The 21,933-nt window shown below is 35.5% G+C and overlaps 2 protein-coding genes across 3 annotated transcripts; both read right to left on the bottom strand.

Moving 5' to 3' along the window:
• Window positions 1–11,011: 11,011 nt before the first annotated feature.
• On the bottom strand, window positions 11,012–16,062 carry LOC112008891 (GDT1-like protein 4). Of its 2 annotated transcripts, XM_024041262.2 has the most exons (12): window positions 15,906–16,062; window positions 15,691–15,759; window positions 14,709–14,768; window positions 14,551–14,598; window positions 13,650–13,738; window positions 13,511–13,547; window positions 13,385–13,432; window positions 12,995–13,063; window positions 12,866–12,910; window positions 12,715–12,776; window positions 12,184–12,256; window positions 11,015–12,090 (listed from the first exon to the last, which is right to left on the bottom strand). In XM_024041262.2, the coding sequence occupies exons 1-12, from the start codon at window positions 15,921–15,923 to the stop codon at window positions 12,019–12,021; spliced, it is 690 nt and encodes a 229-aa protein (XP_023897030.1). In that variant the 5' UTR covers window positions 15,924–16,062; the 3' UTR covers window positions 11,015–12,018. The 2 variants fall into 2 exon arrangements, with proteins under 2 accessions (XP_065635122.1, XP_023897030.1); XM_065779050.1 differs by lacking the exons at window positions 15,691–15,759; window positions 15,906–16,062 and adding an exon at window positions 14,864–15,086 and having other exon boundaries at window positions 11,012–12,090.
• A 1,674-nt stretch (window positions 16,063–17,736) lies between these two features.
• LOC112008858 (GDT1-like protein 5) lies at window positions 17,737–20,650 on the bottom strand. The gene is given in 11 exon segments (XM_065779049.1): window positions 17,737–17,950; window positions 18,479–18,564; window positions 18,656–18,684; window positions 18,687–18,727; window positions 19,605–19,666; window positions 19,755–19,799; window positions 19,881–19,949; window positions 20,251–20,266; window positions 20,268–20,296; window positions 20,374–20,410; window positions 20,518–20,650. Coding segments are annotated over 10 exon segments (495 nt in total). The 5' UTR covers window positions 20,613–20,650; the 3' UTR covers window positions 17,737–17,950; window positions 18,479–18,492.
• Between the last annotated feature and the right edge of the window lie 1,283 nt (window positions 20,651–21,933).

The raw sequence follows: 21,933 nt of genomic DNA, 5'->3' as shown, positions 1-21,933 counted from the left end.
CTCCACACAAAGTTTGATAAAGCTAATTAGACCATTAGAGCACTATGGTGTGAAAATAATTTCTTGGCAGAGAAGACCAAGAAGCTTGAGGCAGAGCTGTTCCAAGTCAGAGCTCAGTTGGAGACGATTTCAGGTGCAAAGCTTGATGAAATGCTCAGCCTTCAGAAATCTTCTTTCAATTAAACCGGTTTAGGGTATGACTTATCTTCTTCTAATATTGCTTCTACTAGTACTACTGTTTTTGTTTCACCTACGAATAATGTTAAGTCTTAAAATAATAATGTCAAATCTATTTTAGCTAGTGAGAACATAGGCAGGGGTAAATCTATCTTAGGAGCATCCCTTAAACTTGATAAGAAAAAGATTAAAAACCCTAAGGTTAAGAAGGGAAACACTTAAAAGTCTAAACAGAAGAAGAAACATCTCTATCATCACTATGGAGTGGCTAGACATACTCGACCTAATTACTATAAGTGGTTAGCCACTCAACAGAGCAACAATATGATTTCATCAGGAAACCAGAATCAGTTTCCATCCTCTTTTACTCCTCTTGGAGATTTACTTAAAGCCCTCATGTTCCTTTCGAACTTGAATAATTTCAATTCTTCCCCCTCACCGCCAGATCAAGGGTTTGCAAAATGGAACTGTTCTTCCAAGGTATGAAAGGAAAAAGGCTCCAAGTGATTTAGTCACTTTTTCTCTCTCTCCCTTTCTTGTTTTTGAGTATGCATTACTTGTGTGTTTTGCTTTCTTGTTTTGAGTCTATCTAGTTTATGCTTTGCTTTGTTTAATATATTTTTGTTTGTTTATTTTCAGTTTTTCTTTATTTTGTTTTTCATTAAAAAAAAATTTTGAAAAATAAAAAAAATACAAAAACAATGTATGTTTTGTGTACATTGGTACTTGTGTACCTTGGATGGCCATTGATACAAAATTTTCTAAACTTTGTATCATTTGTATTTCTAAACTTTGTATCATTTGTAACTTAGATGAGCATTTCTATGTACAACTAAGCAAGTGAGTTTTGTGGCTCGTGTTTGTGATGAGTAAGATCAAATAATCTCTTGTACTTAACACTCGTATCACTCTTTTTTGACGAGAATGACTAGAAAATCCCAAGAGAAATGCATATATAACTATCTCACCACTGTTGCCCACCAATCATGAAATGAAATCTGTATGCTTTGGCATAGTAAAAATGTAATGTCAAAAGTTTAACATCATTGGGTATTTCTTTTCTCTCTCTTATATGCCCATGCATGATATGCTTAACAAAAGAAAATATGCAAAGAAAAATAAAAGCAAAAAGAATAAAAAATGCTTTATATATGATTGCAAGCGCGTCTTCTAGGAGATGTGAGAGTTATAGAATGTACCTCGAAGATGATAGTCCCCATCAAACAGTTATAATTGTGTGTGAGTTAAAGTGATTTTCTCATATCTCAAATCATCATAACATGTAGACACTTATGCAATCTTGCGATATTTTTCACACACAACACACAATATTCTTTACTACTTTTGATACATGTGCAGGTACAATGTGATTTGGCCATCATAAGGAATACATGTGTTAATGCATGCTCACTAAACTGTCTTAACTTATTTTTAAAATAAAAAATTGGTTAGACTTGTTGAGTATATGTGTGTGTGTCTTGGATTCAAATGATTGACATTTTTCTTGATGAGAGATGTTTTTGAGAGCTTAAAATATTGTGTCTTGGATTCAAATACTTGTTTTTTATTGCATTCATGTCTGTGTTTTTCTCTTCTTTGAAAAACTGTTTTTAAGCAATCTCAACAGCTAAACTATCTATCGAGCTCTTCAGCTTCCTTTCTCAATAGCTGTTATTGCAATCTCGAACCATCGAGATTCTTGAGATTCAATCTCGATAGCTGCTCGACAGCTACTCGATCCATCAAGGAAGTTTCTGTATGCTCGATAGATGCCCAATAGCTTCTCGATCCATTGAAGTCACATTGCTGTGGACACCTCTCGATAGCTCCTTGATAGCTATATCTTACTTTTTTAATTCTCGATAGCTCTTGACACCTCTCAATCCATCAAGAAACTGAGATTTCTATAAAAAGGGGTCAACGCGATTCTTTTCTCATTTTCTCTAATTTCTCTCGATAAAAACTCCCTCCTCTCTCTCCCAAAAACCTCAAACTAAACCTCTTCACTTACCCCACTTGATCTTCGACCTAAATTAAGTTTTCTTCATCTGGTATGATCCTTTTTCTCAATTCTATCATGCATTTCATATTTTCTAACCTAAGCTTTGGGTTTTTGAAATGTTATTGGGGTTTTTCAAGTTTTATGAGGTTTTTGTGAATTTTTAGGGCGGGTGTTTGTTTAAATGATTTTAAATCATCATGCATTGCATCACATGTGCATTTTAACTATGATTCATGCATTTTAGATGTGTGATTATTATGTTGAAATGATGTGTGCTGGTAGGTTTGGATTGGGCTGAGCCCATGATGTCTTTACTGTTGCATATCACATGCTCATGCATTTTTCATGCATATGTACTTTCATATCTTTATATTCTTAGATTGAACTGTTTGGTGCTTTTCTGCATGTCTCTCTCTCTCCCTCTCTCTCTTTCTTGCGTTAGTTACCTCTATGGCACCTAAACACAAATTTACTCTGTCCCGAAACCCTCTTCGTTCTGAGGCATCTTTTTCTTCTTCCCCCTCTGATTCTACTCCATCTCACATCCAGTTTCGTGATGATAAAGCTCATAAGGACTTTTTGGAGAACTTCTTTCGACGAGGCATTCATTCGAAACGCCAAGTCATTCTATCAAACTTTTTCGATACTGACCTTCCCACTGTTATCTACAGTAAGGGTTAGGAGTCACTGTGTGGCATCCCAATCACTTGTCCCTCCGTGATCATACAAGAGTTTTACTTTAATATGCACGGATTCTATTATTCAGTACCTAATTTTCCCACTCACGTTTAAGGTACGCATCGTAGTCACTCTAAATATTGTATCCGAGGTGCTACATGTTCCTAGGGTAGCGCATCCTAACCACCTTGGTTGCGATCATCTTAAGACTATGTCTAAAGATGAACTCTCATCTATTTTCTATGAGACGCCTTCATCTTGAGGTGACCGTCAAAACACCCCTTGCTTGGGTTTTGCAAAAGATCCAAGATTCTTTAACATGGTGATGACATTTGTTCTCCATCCATTGTCTCACTATAACTCTATCACAAAACTTCTTACTCGATTTTTGTTATCCCTTCTTGAGAGACTCTCTATTGATTTTCCCTCTCACTTTATTCTATCCCTCATAGATGTCTATAGGGATACGGCGACCCGTGATAAACTCATATTTCCTTCGACTATCACGCTGATTCTTTGCCATTTTTCTGTCTCCTATCCAGAGTCTACACATTTTTCCCCTATGTGTGCCATAGACATTGCTACCGTCAAACATAGCGAGGCCCAGCTTCGACCGAAGTGGCCACAAATAAAGACAGCGACTTCTCTGGTTTCTTTCTCTCCTTTCACATCTACTCCTTCTTCATCGGCGGGTGGTGTGACCCTTGAGGCGGTCATGGCGCAGCTGCAACGTATGGTTGCTCGCCTTGACACACTCAGTGATGAGTTGTGTCAGATGAACACCCGTGTTGGCCGTATTACTTGATGGCAGGCTCGCCTTAGTGGCTTCGTAGAGTCTCCCTCTCCTTTTCCAGCGGCATCTGAGGACGAGGACGATGACGGTGACTCCCACGATGATGATGATGATGATGAGAATGAAGATGCCAGCTCTTCCGGTGACGACACGATGACTACTTGATTTACTTACCCTTTGTCATTCATGACAAAAATGGAAAGTAGTTTTGGATATGAGAGTAGTCATGTACATAGGGGGAGAGTTAGCATAGGAGATTTTTGTTAGGGGAAGTGTTTATATTTTGAGAGATGTAGTGAGAACTTATGTATTTTTTTTTTTCTTTTCTTCTTTTATAGATACATTGTTCTTAATTTGTGATAGCAAACCTTGTACTTATGATGTTATATATATATATATATATATATGATGAGGTTGTTATTACAGTTCTTTCACCTATCTTTTTATGTGTTATTTCTTTTCTCTCTTTATGCACATGCTTCTTATAAATTGTATACAATCTTATATTTCTGTTTCACACTAAGATGCTGTAATGAGTTTTGTTTAAAGTGTTTCAGAAATACAGGTTGTCAAAGTTTTGTTGCCATAAACTCTCTTCTTGCAAAGTTTTTCAAGAGTTTATGTTAGGATAAATTTTATTGTATTCAACAAGTGAGTATAAGTTGAGTGATTTATGACTTCTCTCATATATTCATTTGTTTGTTATGGTTTTGTCACAGATTGCCAAAGGAGGAGATTGTTAGAACATATGTGAATCATGTTAGGAACATATGTCAATATAAAATTGGCTAATCCTTTAACAAAACACATTTTACTTGTAATTAGATAGATCTAGAATGTGTTTGATGCTTCAAGGAATAAGGTTTCAAGTTAAAGCGTTAAAGCCATGCAAGTCTGTCTAAGAATCAAGTGAAGAAGTGCTGGATTTTAAAACTCGACAGCTAGTATCTATCAAGGTTTAAAAGGTTGTTTAAGCCCGATGCTCAACAGTTGCTCGATAAATAGGGTATCTATCGAGATTTAAGAAAATCTATTTTTCAAATTTGATTTCACTCCAATCCATGTGTAGATGTTTGAGCTTTCTTTTCTCACAACTCTAAACGTATATAAAGATTGTTTTAAGGGCCGTCACAGCAGATGCACCTCAATGCAAAAATTTTCACAAGCATATTGTGAACTGGAGACATATGCCCTAGTTCATCTTTCTCTTAAAGAAGCTGCTACATTTGTCCGCTATAGGATTCGATAACCAAGAAGTTTCGTGATCTTCATCATGCTGATGAACTGAAGAACTTTGCAACCAACATCCTTCTCAAATTGGTAAGCCGCATACTGGAATCCGCGCATCGAATTGGTTAGTCACATACTAGGAGCCGTGTATTAAAAGAAAAGATTGTCACTACAAAACAAGTCCAATTAGGTATTAGGGTAAGGGTTCAACTGTAGGTTGGTATAAGGTACTTGGATTACTTTACTTGTAACTGCTTGTTGTAATAATAGTGGATTTTTGGGAATAGTGACCTTAAAATTACCCGATGGTGTTTTTGCTGTGTGTATGTTTTCCCCATTCGTAAACAAATCACCGTGTCAATTTATTTTCCGCTGCATATTAACTTAGTTAGTGATTTGTTTATGCTACCACGCTTATTGCATGCTAATTGAATTAATTAATTAAGTTGGCTAATTAATTGGTTAATTTATTACAATGAGTCAATACATTCTTGGCCTATCAGATGTTATATTTAATATTATGCAGGTTAAAATGAGTTGGGTTACATTTGTGTCAACCTAACATGACTCGTTTATTAAACAGGTCAAATGGTTAGGTCAGGTCAACCCGCCTTATTAACAAGTCGGGTTATGATTGAAGGATCATGACACAATTATTAAATGGGTCAGGTTAGAGTTGAGTCATTTAGTCGAATACCCCTGTCTCGACACGACACGAATCCGACATGCTAACTCGAATTGACACCCCTAACCCTACTTTTTCAAAAATTGCTGAGTCTTTCACCCCTACCCGCACTCATACCTGAATCCAAAAATCGCACCCGTGCTTCATAGTTGTTAACTCATTTTCAATTAGATAATAGGGTTATTTTCGGAAGTATAGGGAAGTGGACAATAAACAATTCTATTCTAATTATATGTAAAGATAGTATCAACATATTTGTAACTCCTAGTCTAGAATTACTAATAAAGACCAAAACTTTATAATTCAAGGAATGACTACAATCCAAAATATATAAGATTGCAACTTCAAAGTAGGTTTTTTTCTTCCTTTTTTTTTTTTTAATTTTTAAGGAAAGAGTCAAAGCAGTATTATCCAAATAACTGGAAGATCAAAAACAACAAAATTAAAAATGTCTAGAAGAATAAACTTCATTCAGACTAACAAAGGAGAAGACAACCTAAGTCTCATAGCTAAGGCATGGGCTACAGAATTACCCTACCTCCTAGCATGAGAGAATGAATGAGTTTGTAACAAACTCACAATAGACATTGAGTCTTTTACAGTATGACCAATAGTTGAAAGGGAAAAGTTTGCAGCTGAGAGAGCCTTACACATAAGCTCTAAATTCCCTTCAAACACAAAATGACGACTACCTAGTTCAACAATGAATTTGGTAGCTCTTCGCATTGCTAGAGCCTCCAAAATTTGTACTAATGATGGTTGGGATATTTTCTCGGATAATGCAACTATTACTTCACCACTCTCATTTCGGACAATCACCCCAATCCTAGCTTCAAATGAGTCTTCGAAGATTGCCCCATTGTAATTTGCTTTAAAACCATCGATAGCTGGAGGTTTCCACTTACTGTCAACCTGTCGAGATTTTTCTACAGGTAATAGAGGTCTATGTTGGAACTCTAATAGGAGATTTCTAGCTGCTTCAAGAACTTTTCCAGTAGGTAGACTTGCTTCCTTGATTCATATTTTATTTTTTACAGTGCCATACAAACCTTGCCACCGTAGCAAAGAGTTCCACATTTTGATGATGATTCCCAACAAATTGACATTATCAGAAAAAATGTAGATGTTAGGGAAGACTTTCCGGATCCAACCAAAAGTTGATTCCCACAAATCACAAATATCTGAGCACTCCCGTAGGGCATGAAATGTAGTCTCTGTAGCTAATGAACACAAACTGTAGTTTGCCATCTCTAGGACTTACCGTTTTTTGAGATTTTCCTTGGTTGGTAAAGCTTCGGAACAAGCACACCAAAGAAAAATTTTAATTTTATTTAGCAATCTAAGCTTCCAAATGCGAGGCCAGAAGGATTTTGTATTTGAATTATCCAAGCTTGAAGCATCAGCCCTCTAAACTTCCTCACACATAAATTGGTATCCTTTAACTGAGTAGACACCATTCTTACTTCAGGGCAAATAATACAATCTGGTTGGCTAGTAACACAGATTGGTATAGCTTTTATTATTTGGGCTTCAAAAGGAAGGATGTGCTGGTCTATCACATAGTTGTTCCACCCTCCAAGATCATAATCAAGCAAGCAATCAACCATAGCTTCTTCCAAAACAGTAGCTCGGGGAGATAGGATTCTTGCTGAATTAGTACTAGGTATCCGCTTATCAAAAAAAAAAATAGTACCAGGTATCCAGTTATAATCATAGATCCGAATATTTTTGCCATCTCCAACTCTCCACAACATCCTAGGTGAAATAACATTCCTAACTTTTAATATGCTTTACCAAGCATAGGAACCTGAGGAAGCTTTAGACTCAAAGATAGAACCTCTAGGAAAATACTACACTCGATAGATCAGGGAATTGTGATCATTTAGTAAACGCCAACTCTATTTTGCCGACATAGCTTCATTAAACTTGACCAAATCTTTGAATCTCATTCCACCCATAGCTTTCAGCTTACAAAGGACCTCCCACTTCTTCCAATGGATCTTTCTCTGCTCCCCTCTCTGTCCCCACCAAAATTTCCCTATTAGTGCCTCAATCTCATCACACAGTCCAATAGGCAATTTGAAGCAACTCATTGCGAAGTTTGGAATAGCTTGGACTACCGCTTTGAGTAAAATCTCTCTACCCACTCGGGACAATAACTTTTCCATCCACCCTTTGAGTTTACTCCAGAATCTCTCTTTTATATAATTTAGGCTTGCTTTCTTATTTCTCCCAACCACAGCAGGGAGATCAAGGTACTTCTCATATTCTTTGATCCCAAAAAATCAATGATTTCAGCTTTCAACTTCAAAGTAGTTAAATGCGCTAGTCATATTGCAAAGGTAAATCAAACATTACATGCATTTTCCATGGTACAAAGTACTAAAAAATGTTATACATGAGAGGTTCTAATTAACATATTAAACATATCCAAGGTGGAAAATTTAAAACAGGGGAAATGAAGCCGCCGCATGATCCAACTCAATCTCTCTACAATGTGTTACTTGTAATAAAAATAACAATGAATAGAAATTCTCATATCAGATTAGATAAAATATTAGTCCCTAGGTACCAACCTGTGAACCGCAACAAAATTTCTATTATTACCGTATCTCTAAAAAATAGGACAAAATGGGCTTCTGCCCTTTTCGGGCAAATTATATAGGGAAATGCCCCCCTTCCCAAACTAAGTAGGAAAATGCCCATTTTTTAAAAACTTGATTTTTGATAAATCGAGTTAGAAAAAAAATTTCTAAAGCCCTACAGTGGCGTTTTAAGAAGCCTATAGTGACGTTTTAAGAACCTATAGTGACGTTTTTTAACTCGACTTCAAAGAAATCGAGTTATAGGTAAAAAAAAGGCCACTATAGGTCGATTTCATTGCCTATAACTCGATGTCATTGAAGTCGAGTTAAAAGACGTCACTATAGGTCCTTAAAACGTCACTATAGGCTCCTTAAAAAGGCCACTATAGGGCTTAACTCGATTTATCAAAAATCGAGTTTTAAAAGATGGGCATTTTCCTATTTAGTTTGGGAATGGAGGAATTTTCCTATATAATTTGCCCGAAAAAGGCAGAAGCCCATTTTGTCTCGAAAAAATAAGATCGTCATATGAAAACCTCAAACAATTATATTCCACGATATACCCAATGAGCTCTAGCTCATGGCATCTCTTGTCCTTACATAAAAGCAAGATAGAAAATGGTGTTTCAAGACCTATATGGTATGTGTGTAGCTTACCCAAAAAAAGGAAAACCACAATGTAAACTCATTTAGACACCCACAATGTAATGTCAACCAAATGCAGCCCAAATTTCATATTGATTTAACCGTGCTTCAATAATTTCCACAAATGACATAGCAATGGTTACATATGTAAACATAGCCAAATAAATTAATAAGACATATATTGCATCTTCCTTGCATCAAATTTGCACATTTTGATGTTTCTAATGGAGACATTTAGAATTCAAATCCCCTTTCTCCCACTGTAACTATTGAAAAAGTTTGCACATCTTGGGAGCAATCTTCAACTCAACAAACAAGAGAATTCAATGGAATTAAATCTTCAAGCATATCACTAGTTTAGGTTTTATTGCCTCCACTTAAACTCAGCAAACAAGAGAGTTCAATGGAATTAAATCTTCAAGCATATTACTAGTTTAGGTATTATTGCCTCCACTTAAACTCAACATAGACCTTGAATTTCAGCATTTTTTTTCTTAGAAATGCACACATATGCCACCCTCTCTCTCTCTATATATGTGTGTGTGTGTGTGAGAACACAAATTGGTTCTCAATGAACCAGAATTTATAGACAAAGAAAGAAAACTTCAACAACACTAGCCTGCATGCAACATCAAGTCTACATACTTAATATCTAAATGTTCTTTTGTCAGTTTGTGATTAAAGCATTGCTCTTGTAAGTAATAATATTTCATCAGATTTATCGAATGAGCGTTAACTCTCACAATATCAAATTACAATTTATTTTATTCAATAGAGGATTTTCATCCCCTAAATGCAAGCGATATAAACAATACAGCCATCAGTAGAGTTGACATACATTGCCTAGCTAGCTCCAATAACTTGGGTGTTCATGTGTGTGAGTGCGCAAATGTTGGAGGCAGTATTCATAGCAGTCCTTGGTACCACAATAATAAGACCCCCTAATTTTAATGACAATATCATTCATTCCTTGCTAAACCAACGGTTTCAATTCTCCATAGGCAATTTGGATGTGGTGCTCAGGCATCCTACAATTCTCCGAGAGAGAGAGAGAGAGAGAGAGAGAGAGAGAGAGAGAGAGAGAGAGAGAGAGAGAGAGAGAGAGAGAGAGAGAGCTTGTTGGGATTGAAAAGAATATTTGAAATCATTCTCTACGGTATAAAAAATCACCACTGAAATTAGTTTGGAATTATGATTTGAGACTAGCTAAAATTTGTTCAAACCTACAATAATATAAGCCTTCACATGTAGCTAAAATAGGATTGGTAAGTTGATACAAACCTCAATCAATACGCTTTGAGACCCAACAAATAATATTAGAATACTTGCCCAAGAAAATTAAAATTCAAATTATCTAACGTTTATAAATAAAACGTGAATCAAAGGTATAAGTAATAGACCCCAACCCAATGATTATAACTGAATCACGAACCGAACATATAAAATTTGAACGCCACAAAAAAGAATCCTTGATAAGTTCACAGTTCTTGAAGAACCAAGAGAAGAAGCAAAAACTCACGTTTTTCTTATTTTATTCAAATAAATCCTCTATTACAATGAGTGCATGCTATTTATAAGACATGATTGAAAAAAGGAAAATATATATAATAAATAATAAATAACAAAAAAAAGTACTAAATAATAGAAGCCTAAATTAAAGTTGATTTGGTCTAAAATTAGCAACTCCAAAATAGGAAAATAGCTATAAAAAAACGTTCTAAATAATAGAAGCCTAAAATTAAGGTAGATTTGGTCTGAAATTAGTAATTCCAAAATAGGAAAAATATCTATTAATTGGTATGGAGCTGGAAATCAATCAACCATTAATCCACTCCATAAATCATGTCCAATTAAGCGAGCTCAACCCTCAATAGCTTGAATTAAATTTATTACGTCTTCATCTTCCTTTAAGCCAAGTTTGGAATGTCATGTGTTAGAATCAGCTCAAATCTCTCGAATCAGCCCATTAAGTGCTTTTTTGATATTCTTGGATCTTGCTCTAGTAATAGGCCCAATTGGAACATGCAATAAATCTTTTAATGCTTGTTTATTCTCGTCAGAAGTTTACCACTCTAATGAGCGCCAATCTCCTAAAATGTATGAAGTAAATGCATTAAGGATATTACTAACCAATACCTTAATCATATGTGAAAGCTCGGAAATGTATCGAAAACACACGAGCAGTTTAGACCCCCAAATTAAAGTTACGGCTTGGTTGATTTTACACTAACTTAATACAAGTGCGGAATAGTGTAAACACAAGCGTATAAGCAAGACAACTACTCTAATCCATATTTAAAGCAACACAGCAATAAAAATGAAATGAACAAGAGTAGGGAAGAAAGATGCAAACACAGATAATACCGAGACGTGTTATCGAAGAGGAAACCGAAGAACTCGGCGAAAAACCTCTCCGCCGCCCTCCAAGCGGAAATCGATTCACTAGACAATCAGTTGGGATACATAGGTTAGCAAGAGATCCTCCAAGCGTAATCTACCTGATGTATCTAAGCCCTCCAAGCTCCTACTCCAACAAGGCTTCTCGGAACCGTGTCTTGTCTTAGTTCTCCGAATCCCGCAACAAGCTCCATGTTGCATCTGCCATCATCGGCTTCTTCCAATGCTTCCCAGCAGCACCAAAACGTCACTTAACACTTCAAAGGGTGTGGTGAGTGCTTGGGCTATCAACCTCTCAATGGTATGGAAATAGAGAGGTAGGAGATGAGGAAATTCCCAAAACAAATGTATAGAGGATTGTGGGTATATCAATTTCTAACTCTCAAGGTGTTTGGTTAGGATTTTTCTCTCAGAGGCTCTCATCTTAATTGTGGGTAATGTGGGTATAAATAGTGTGGGTACAGAAAGTGTGAATCAGACTAGACAAGCTAGCAGAACAGAATGCCTCGCGGGTGTCTCGCGGGAAGGCCTTACTCGCGAGATACTTGCGAGACACAGCTGTCTCCACCTAGCCTGACTCTTCGCATTCCAGCATGTGCAGGGCACATGTATCACTTCGCGGGAAGCTAAGTCACGAGATACCTGCGAGAATTCTTCAATCTTCAAATGCTTGAGTCTTCACACTCTCTCTCTAACACACAACTCTTACAATGAAATCTCACAACAAATACAGGGTACAACAAATTGAATATAATTACAATCAAATTTGGCACGGAATATAAGCCAACAAAACATATAGTTGTAAATAATAATTTTACAATATGCATCATGACTCAACCGTTGAAAGAAAGGATTGAATCCCAAAAACTATGAAAAGAACTCCACCTGAGAGCGCAACCTGCAAATATATAAAGTTTGGATGTTACAACTTGTTCACCACAACTGTCACTATAATATGAAAAGATAAATAGATTTTAAGTTCCCAAATTACTATTTTCTCAGATATTCGAGATGCCAAGCTCTTCCCACCAAGGACAGCTGCAACAGTACACAGTGCTTGTCCTCTGGGAGAAGGAAACAAACACCAATTAGATTTACAAAAGAATTGATGAACATAAAGATTACAAGATTACAAGACCTTAATGTCTGACTTGCTAGGACACACATACAAATCACTCCTTAATTTCTTAATGCAATCTAATACAAAAAACGCACAAAAAAATATATATAAAGAGATGGCACCATATAGACAGACAAGGGCATGAGTGTCACAGGTGGTTCTGTGCGGTTGTTGGCGTTTATTAAATTTTCATAGTGCAAAAGACTAGAAAACCACTATGTTATACAAAAGTTGAATTTTCTTCTTGTATATCTTGTGGCAAAATAAGTTGTATGTGTAACATAGCATGCATCGCATGGCTACCTGTACTGAATTGTCTAAGAAAACAGAAGGCACGTTGTAAACCTTAAATATCCGAGAAGTTCCAATAGATAAATGGATAGATAGGTTGGCATCACTTACATAATTCCACCAAGAACAACACCAAATGGGTTCTCATCTGCAGCCAAACCTATGGTAGCCAGCTGAGAAGACAGTTAAGCTCAGTGATATATAGTTGACAAAGTAACAAGACTCACAGACAAACAATATGCATTGCCTAGGTGATGCTTACCTGGCTCTTGTCACCCCATTCACCGAAAAAAGTAACAGAAAATGCCTGCAGTATGAGCATAATTAAAATGCTAAGGCATAAGTTAGCCATGGTTTGAGTTTTAAATTTAATAATCCATAGTTATACGACCTTCAAAAAGATTGGTGAAAAGAATTGTGAGAGAAACGGTCGTTTTTGCCTTTTCAATTCATCATCATCCTGCAAGGAAAGACAAAAAAAATGCTATAAATCGTTCAAACATGAAGCATGATGTATCTTATAAATTATAAGTGACGAAGGCACCTGTTACACAATGCACCAGTTAAGTCACCATAAGAATAAAATAAAAGATGTTTAGGACTTAACAGACACGTAAAGATCACAGGAACTTTTGAACATTTCCAACAGATAATTATCATTTTTTAGCTTAATGAAACAAATAACAACAATCACTAAAAAGAAAACTTAGGGAGAGGCCGAAAGAGGTGAGATCAACTTAGGACATTGAGGCATTGAGCAGAAGATTGTGCTATGACGTACCTTGCTTTTCTTTTTGGTAGTTCCTTTGTCAGAGTTCAATTCAGCATCCTAATCAAACCATAATGGTAAATTCAGAAGAGGCCTTGAGTTAAATATTGGGCATGAATTAACAGTCAGAAAACTCACCAGTTTTGCTTCTACTTCAGCGAACTCATCATCATCTCTATAGGGTGAACCAGGAATAGACTCAGGGAACATATCTTTTAGATGAGAACTCGTGCAAGAGGCAGAAAAGAAGTGAATGAATGAAAGAAATAAACATTACCCGTCATCTTTAATTCCATCCCATAAAGACCATAGCCCAAACACAAAGAACAACAATGTTGTTATGTGATGTGCCCATTTATGAGAGATCTGCATGATTTAAGATCACAAAGCATTCATGTACATCAGTACATCCGAACATTATTAGCCTATAGTCATAAAGAACCAAAACCTAATGCCAACTTATGTTTTCAGCACAACAGCAGAACCTTTGGGCTGTTTATCAGTAACAACATCTCAGCCAACTTAGATATTGATAATGCTACTATTATGCTACTTTTATCTCATAATCCTCAAACTGATAGAATAACTAAACAGCACATTAAGCATGACAACGCGTTCATGATGCTCTCCAAGATTTAAGCCAATTTTCTGAATCTTATTTTCCTTTTCTGTACTCTCAACCAATCTTGGAAACATAAATCTAATGCTTGAAATCCAAATCTATATGAGCAACAGAGAACTGTTAGGTGTGATCCTTGTTCATCACGAAAGATATGTCAACACAAAAGCAACTTTTTTGAAAACTAGCTTAACATAAGAAAATTCAAGCTCAATTGCATTTAGCTGAACAGGCTAAAAATATTAAATGCACATCACAAAAGAAACTAAGCAAATAAAACTTCAGATTTAAACCAGTACCATAGATCTGCTCTTGCGTACTTCTTTAAAATATAAAATTTTCTAGTAAACATGACGGATACGAAAATAACCAGATGTCCATTGTTGACTGATATTCTACATAAGACATAAAACATATCCTTTTTTTCTTTATACAATAATCATTTTGGTAAGTGACATGAAACAATTCCATTATTCTGTCTTGATCAACTTTTCCACAAGCATAAAAAAAACTAATGCACAAGGACAAGTAAATTTTTGAAAGAAAACAGAATCCTAACCAGATTAGGAGTAGCCCAGCCAACGAGAGCAGAGAGAACAGTCATCACCTAGGAATTAAGAAATGTTTCAATCACTGTGAGGCCTTTAAAATTCATCAAAGATTGGAACTGAAATGAAATAAAAATATTAGTAAAATAGATGCTAAAAAGACACTTACAGACAAAGATGCGAGGCAACCAAGCAAGACAGGTCTCCTAGGGTGACGCATAGCCAGGATCTTAAAACAATCATCATAATGTTAGAAAAAGTGAAGCCAGTGGACATTTATGTCAAAGAAACATGAAATCAGGGTTCTGATTTCAGTCAAGGTACCTTATTAAAGCAAAATTTAAGGAAAAATTCTTCATAACAACAACATGATGCTCAGCCCAAAAATTAAACACCCATACATACAAGTACTAAAACAAAGAGAAACCATTGGAACGAATAGTCCATTCCTCACGGAGAAATAGACACTGAAGCAGTATGAATATCAGCCAATAATGTGAAGATTAATCCACACATGCGTGTGCCCTATCAAGTCCAGCCAACCAATCAGGATTCGGGAGTAACTTACTTCAAAGAGTAATTCTCCACAATTATTATTGACACAACCCTCCCACCACCCAAAAATAAAAAGTTCTAGCTTTATGTTCATGAACTACTGAAACAATGTCTCTGCAAGTTGATTATAAATTTAATTTTTTTTCATAAGATCAATTTAATTTTTTTTTCCTGACTCCTTTGAACAAATATAGTGTGATCTTGAAAAACTCATTAAAGTCACTTTCAAACTGCTACATTAGCCAAATTAGGAAACACTCGTACAAATACGCGATGCATAGACAATACATTATGTGCACGATAATACATTAATTCTTGAAATTTTAGTATATGATGTGCTATGGATAATTTTTATTAATTAATATAAAAAAAAATTATTAAGTACATATTATGAATTTAGCTTAAAAGATATAAAAACAAAAGCTAAAAGGAGCGATAACTTGTATGTAAGAAAGCCAATTAGAAGTTATTAACTTCACAGATAGAAATTTTTTTAGAAAAGCGAGAGAAATTTGTGCTATGCAAGATTATGTCTGATACTGTTACAGTGATTCTTAACTACAAAAGTAACCAAAGGCAATGCATAGGTAACTAACCGCTGTGGCGAAAAATGTGTTGTCGCCGACCTCAGAGAGCACAGTCATTGCAAGCGACTTGATGAGACCCTAATGAACCGAATTTTTTTATTATTTTTTTAATAGAAAAAATACATATATAATCGTATGTATTTGTGAGCTAACAAATATAAATCCAATATAGGTGAAAAAGTTGAATAGTTTTAGCATGATTAATTAGTAAATAAATGATGAACCTGTACAAGAGAGCTCATGTTTGCTTTCTTCTATCACAGAGAAAACCTGAGATCAGAGAAGTCTAAAAGTCACTTCTTTCTGATTTTTGGTTGTTGGGTAGTGCTTAGAGAGAGTCTTAAGACACTTGCAACTTAGGTATCACTCATTCTCTATCGTGTATAGTTGACTAACTCGGATTAAGGAGAATTAAAATAATGGATGAGAGAGAATTTTAATTTTATTAATGTCGGTTTGGCGCCTAATTATCATATCCTAGAATATAGTTAAAAATAAAATAAATAAAAACAAAGCCAGAAAGAGATGCTTTTAGGATTGGACTTTTAAAGCAAAGATTGCCAATAGCAATGGGTCAATCCTTCTTTGATTATGCGGATACGAGGATTTCCTGAAGAGACTCCTAGGATTACATGTGCATGGGAGTGAGTGAGTACCGTTGTTCTTTTCTCTATTCTCAACACGCACCTTTTTTTTCTTTTTCTTTTTACATGGTTCGGAAGATTTCCATTAATTTAGGACAGTATTGTTATTGTAAAAATTTTATTTCGACATAGATTTTCAATTCCACCCTTCTTTAATCTTTTGTCATTTTCATATATATATATATATATATTTTTTTTTTTTTAAATAAAAAAAAAAATCATTGTTTATAAGTAATTTACATAATATAAATCATCACCACATTTGTAGCCGATGAAAGTCAGAAAAAGAACCTCCCTCAGATGTCCCTTCACATTCCCCAAATGCAACCTCCTCCTCCTCCCTCCCTCCCCAAAATAAATTTGGCCTCAACGTTAAGTTCCCCTATACCAATGCAAATGCACATGCAAAAGCGACACCCACCCACGTTGCAAGAATTTTCCAGATGTGCGACGGTGTTTTAAGTTCATCATGGCAGTCGGGCAGGTTCTGAGTGTGAGTGAGAGAGATTCGACAGGTTATGGTGGAGACACTGCACTGCTGGGCAGTTACTACTTATTATTTACGTGAGAAGAAAGGTAATTTGGTTGCTTCACCCTTTATTAAGCAAGAACAGGAAATTTGGAAACTATTTCAGTATTTGCTCGGTTGTGACTTGTGAGTTACCTTTTTGCTAGAAAGTACTAGTATTTTTATATTTATTTATTTTTGTTAGTAAAAAGTGAAAAGTAATTCATGCAAGGTAATTCATGATTAAACCCAACCATAAGGTAATTCATGCAACATCATAAGACCATCTCAAATAGTTTATTGCCCAACATTCAATCTATTTTATTGCCCCCATCAGGCAGGTTACGCTCGTTCCTATTCATATCTCCCTTTCAATTGAAATGGATACCTTCAGCACCATGTCAAGCAAATAAAATCAACAAGGCTTAAAATATGTTAGCTAAGCAAATAGACGAGTGGCACTAATAAGAGAACATTTTGACAACTCGGAGATTAGAAGCAATGAAATCTATTCATTTCACTGTCGTTTGTTAATCAAGTCAAACTTGGATAAGCAGTGGCATTTGAAACTTTCAACTATTATTAGACAAGTAGCAAAGATTAGTTGAGGACTACTTAAGGATGCATCAAACCATCTTTGATCAACACATTCTCAAATCAATAATCCTAGACAATTTTAAATTTTTAATACCAAGTATAATTATAATATAATACGGGACCTGTCGTGCGTTCCCAACAAATGCTCTAATGTGCTACAACTAGTTCAAACTTCAAACAAAACCTTGCCAAAACAGTAGCTTTTAGATTTTTAGCCTTGGATCTTGTGGTACTGAAGTTGGCAAAAAGAACAAAATGCCTACTCTGATTTAATATATCTGAATAGTGGCATACATCATAGCAGAGTAAAGAAGAAAATGCAATATAGTGATACCATAGATGCCAACAAGACATTTTAGCCTTGATCTTGTATAACATACTATAGCTATCTGAAACAGTTCTTTCGTGGTTTAAGTCATTGTTCTTGTAAATAGTGATAATTCATCGGATTTGTCACATGACTAACTCTCACACTGTCAAGAGTATAATTTCTTTAGTTCAAGAATCCATCTTTCAACCCCTGAATGCAAAGCAGTTGTCACAAGACAAAGTCATCAGTAGAGTTGCAATGCATGTATCTATGAGTGTGTGTGTGTGTGTGTGTTCAGTGCGCACACGGTGGGGCACGCATAAATACAATAATTAATTAGTAGGGTTCCCAAAGCACAACTAACAGGACACCCTAACTAAAAAGGATCGTATAATTCCTTGCTAAACCAATTTTAGCATTGTCTCAAGAGGCAATTGTGATGTGGTTTGTTAGAATCCTGCAATTCTGTGTGTGCGCGCGCCCTGTGCGTGTGAGAGAGAGTCGTGCTTGGAATGGAAAACAATTTTTGAATCATTGCCCACATCAGTGCAAAATTTCGCCACAGAAATCAATTTGGAATGATCACTTGGGACCAGCAAAAATGTGTTCTAACCAGTGATACATAATCCTTCCGATGTGGCTAAGATAGGTACACCAACTTTTCTCCCACCATACCACTCTAATTAGCATATTTCCTAAAACATGTAACATAAATGCCAATATATTACTAACCATTACCAAGATTATAGGCATCATGAATCAACCGTTGAAAGGAAGGATTGAATCCCAAAAACAATAAAAAGAACTCCACCAGAGAGTGCAACCTGCAAAAGAAAAAGAAGAAGGATATCACAAATTGCTTGCCACAACCGTGACTAAGATGAAAGGATTAGTAGGTTCAAGTTCCCAACTTACTATTTTCTCAGATATTTGAGCTGCAAGCTCTTGCCACCAAGCACAGCTGCAATAGTACACAATGTTTGTCCTCTGAAAGAATGAAACATCATACTTAGATTTACCAGAGATAAATACACAGATTTAAAGACATTTAAGGCCTTCCTGTCTGACATGTTGGTCAACATGCCTACATGCACGCCTTGATGTCTGAACACTGGCAAACATGTACAAAAACACAAAAAAGTAGATAAAACAGATAAATGTATGGGACCATGTAGACAGAAAGGGCACGACTGTCAAGGGTGGTTCACAAATGATTGTAGGAATTATTAAATTAAACCCCATGCCTCAATGCACTAGAAAATAGGTTTTCTTCTTTGTATACCCAAGACAAAATAAGGTGTATGTGTAACATAACATGCTTGACATGGCTACGTGTACTTTCATGTATAATAAAATCAACAGCACATTGTAAACACAGAAATTTAGGAAGATGTTCCTGTCTTACTTTGTTGGAGGAAACTGTTATGCAAATACTAGACAAGAGGCATGAAAAGATACATCACGCATCTATGATCATGTTGTGTTGGACAAATATGGCACACCTATGATCATGTTGTGATGTGTTGAACACAAACACTTCATATTTTGAGTGTCTATAAGATGTATACACCATTTACTACTATTAAGACCTCGATGTGCTTAATAGGATTAAATATCCAATTTTTGTTTTCTTCTCTAAAACATTATTGGAAAATCCTCCACCTCTTAAGAAATTCAAAGCATCTGACACTAGAAAATAGACCATAGATGGGGCACTGCACAATGAAGATATCCCAAATCACATGTCCACATCTTTTATATGCACATACACGCACACAAAATGCTAATGACATGGATAATAACTGGAAGGGGTTCACATCAGCAAGACTCCTATAGACAGAATAGATAAATAGGCATAACTTACAGAATTCCACCAAGAACAACACCAAATGGGTTCTCATCTGCAGCCAAACCAATGGTAGCTAGCTGAAAAGAAAATTAGGCTCAGTAACATATGGTTGACATTGTAATAATGACTCACAGACAAACAATGCATTCCTTGGGTATTGTTTACCTGGCTCTTGTCACCCCATTCACCAAAAAAAGTAATAGAAAACGCCTGCAGTATGAAATGATGGAAGTGATTAGGTGCAAGTTAGCCTTGCTGAATTTTACATTTAGTAATCCATAGAAATACAACCTTCAAAAGGATTGGCGAAAAGAATTGTGAGAGAAATGGCCGTTTATGCTTTTTAATATCATCACCATCCTGAAATGAAAATCAAAATTGCTATAAATTGTCCAGACAAGCATGGTGTCGCTGATAAGTTAAAAAGGCACCTAATTGCATAATGCACCACTCAATCACCATAATTACAAAATTAAAGATGACTCAAGACTTAACAAACATGTAAAGAGTACAGAATCTTCTGAATTCCAACAAAGTATCACTGCTGTTTAGCAAAATGAGATACATGGCAACAGTCACTGAAAAGAAGACACAGGAAGAGAGCAACAGAGAGGAAATCATTTTAGGCCATTAAAATGCATAAGAACGTAATATGCTGTACCTTACTATTCTTTTTGTGTTCCTGTGTTAGTCTTCCAATCAGCACTCTAATCAAATCATAAAGGTATCTCAAAAAGGGCCTTGAAAAATATATTAGGTGTGAATCAGCAGTCAGAAAACCTACCAATTTTGCTTCAACTTCAGCCAACTCTTCAGCCTCCCTATAGTTGAACCAAGATTAGATTCCAGTACAAATCTTTTAGATACAAACTCGTGTTCATGCAAAAGGCAGTAAACAAGTGATTTAATGAAAGAAATAAACCATTACCCTTCATCCTTAAATCCATCCCATAAAGACCATAGCCCAAACCCAAAGAACAAAAATGTTGTTATGTGATGAGTCCATTTACGAGAGATCTGCATAATTTACATCACAAAGCATTCATGTACGTATTAAAACACAAAGTAACAAAGGAGTGACGACCTATTTCACACAACTTCAAAAGATACATGCACTTGACCATATGTTGTAAAGTATGTGATTAAACCTATCACCCATGACAACTGAGCTTGGATCTACATTCTACAACAAAAATAAGACTCAAAAACTTCAGCAGTATTGTTAATAGCATATGATGACACTGATATTTGTACTAAAGATCTTAGGCTGCAACATCTAGCATCAAGTGTTGCAGTTCATGTACATCAGAACATTGTGCCAAGAAACAAAACCTAATGCCACCTTGTGTTTTCAGAAACAACTGCTGGAACTTTGGACTGTTTATCGGTGACATATTAGCCAGCTTAGATGTTGATTATGCTAGTACTATCTCATAACAACCAATCTGATGAAATCAATGAACAGCACCTTTTGCATGATGATGCTCAACAAGATTTAAGCAAATTTTATGACCTTCTTCTTTTCCTTTTGTACAACTAATTTTAGAGACATAAATCTAGCTCTTGAAATCCGAATCCAGATGAGCAATGGAGAACTGTTATGTTGACCATTGTTAATCATGAATAAAAATATAAAATATAAGTCCAATACCAAGCAAATTTGGAAAACTCTCTCCCCGCCTAGAGTTTCTTTTTTTTGTTTGGGAGGTGGCCTAGCCCTAGGAAATTTCCGACGACAAGTAATCTCTGAAAAAGGGATATTGTTATAGCAGATTAGTGCCGTATGTGTAAATCAGATGGTGACACAGAAAGTCATCTTCTGCTGCATTGTCCTATTGGTTCTAATCTGTGGGCTTTTTTCTTTTGCCAAATTGGGCTTGCTTGGGTTATGCAAATTCTGTCAACTCTATGTTCAAGTCTTGTAGTGGAGTAATGGGAACACGTAGATGTGTGACAGCTTGTGGGGCAGCCCCAGCATAATTTACTTTAAAAAAAAAAAAAAAAAAAAAACCTTACAAACAATGTAACAATGAATGTTATTAGTTATTCAAAAAGATAATAAGTATTTGAATGAATAATATTTGAGATATTATAAATTTTATAACATGGGACTTATGCATATCACCAATTACAAAATATAATTCAAAAATACATTTAATAAGTTGTTGACTTCCACAAATCATATTAATTGTTATATCAATTTGTAGAGAGTTTGAAGTAAAATTTATAGTATTTCTAGCACTTTCCTATCTGAATTATATCTTGTGATTAGTGACACAAGTATGTAAGATCCATGTAGAAGAAAAATGTAAAACTATTTTTTTTCCAATATATCCAAAATAAA

This window comes from Quercus suber, unplaced genomic scaffold, assembly GCF_002906115.3.
Source record: "Quercus suber isolate HL8 unplaced genomic scaffold, Cork oak 2.0 scaffold_197, whole genome shotgun sequence".
Classification (NCBI taxonomy): Eukaryota; Viridiplantae; Streptophyta; class Magnoliopsida; order Fagales; family Fagaceae; genus Quercus; species Quercus suber.
The sequence above is the reverse complement of the archived record's forward strand: the minus strand, read 5'-3'. Positions and strand labels throughout refer to the sequence as shown.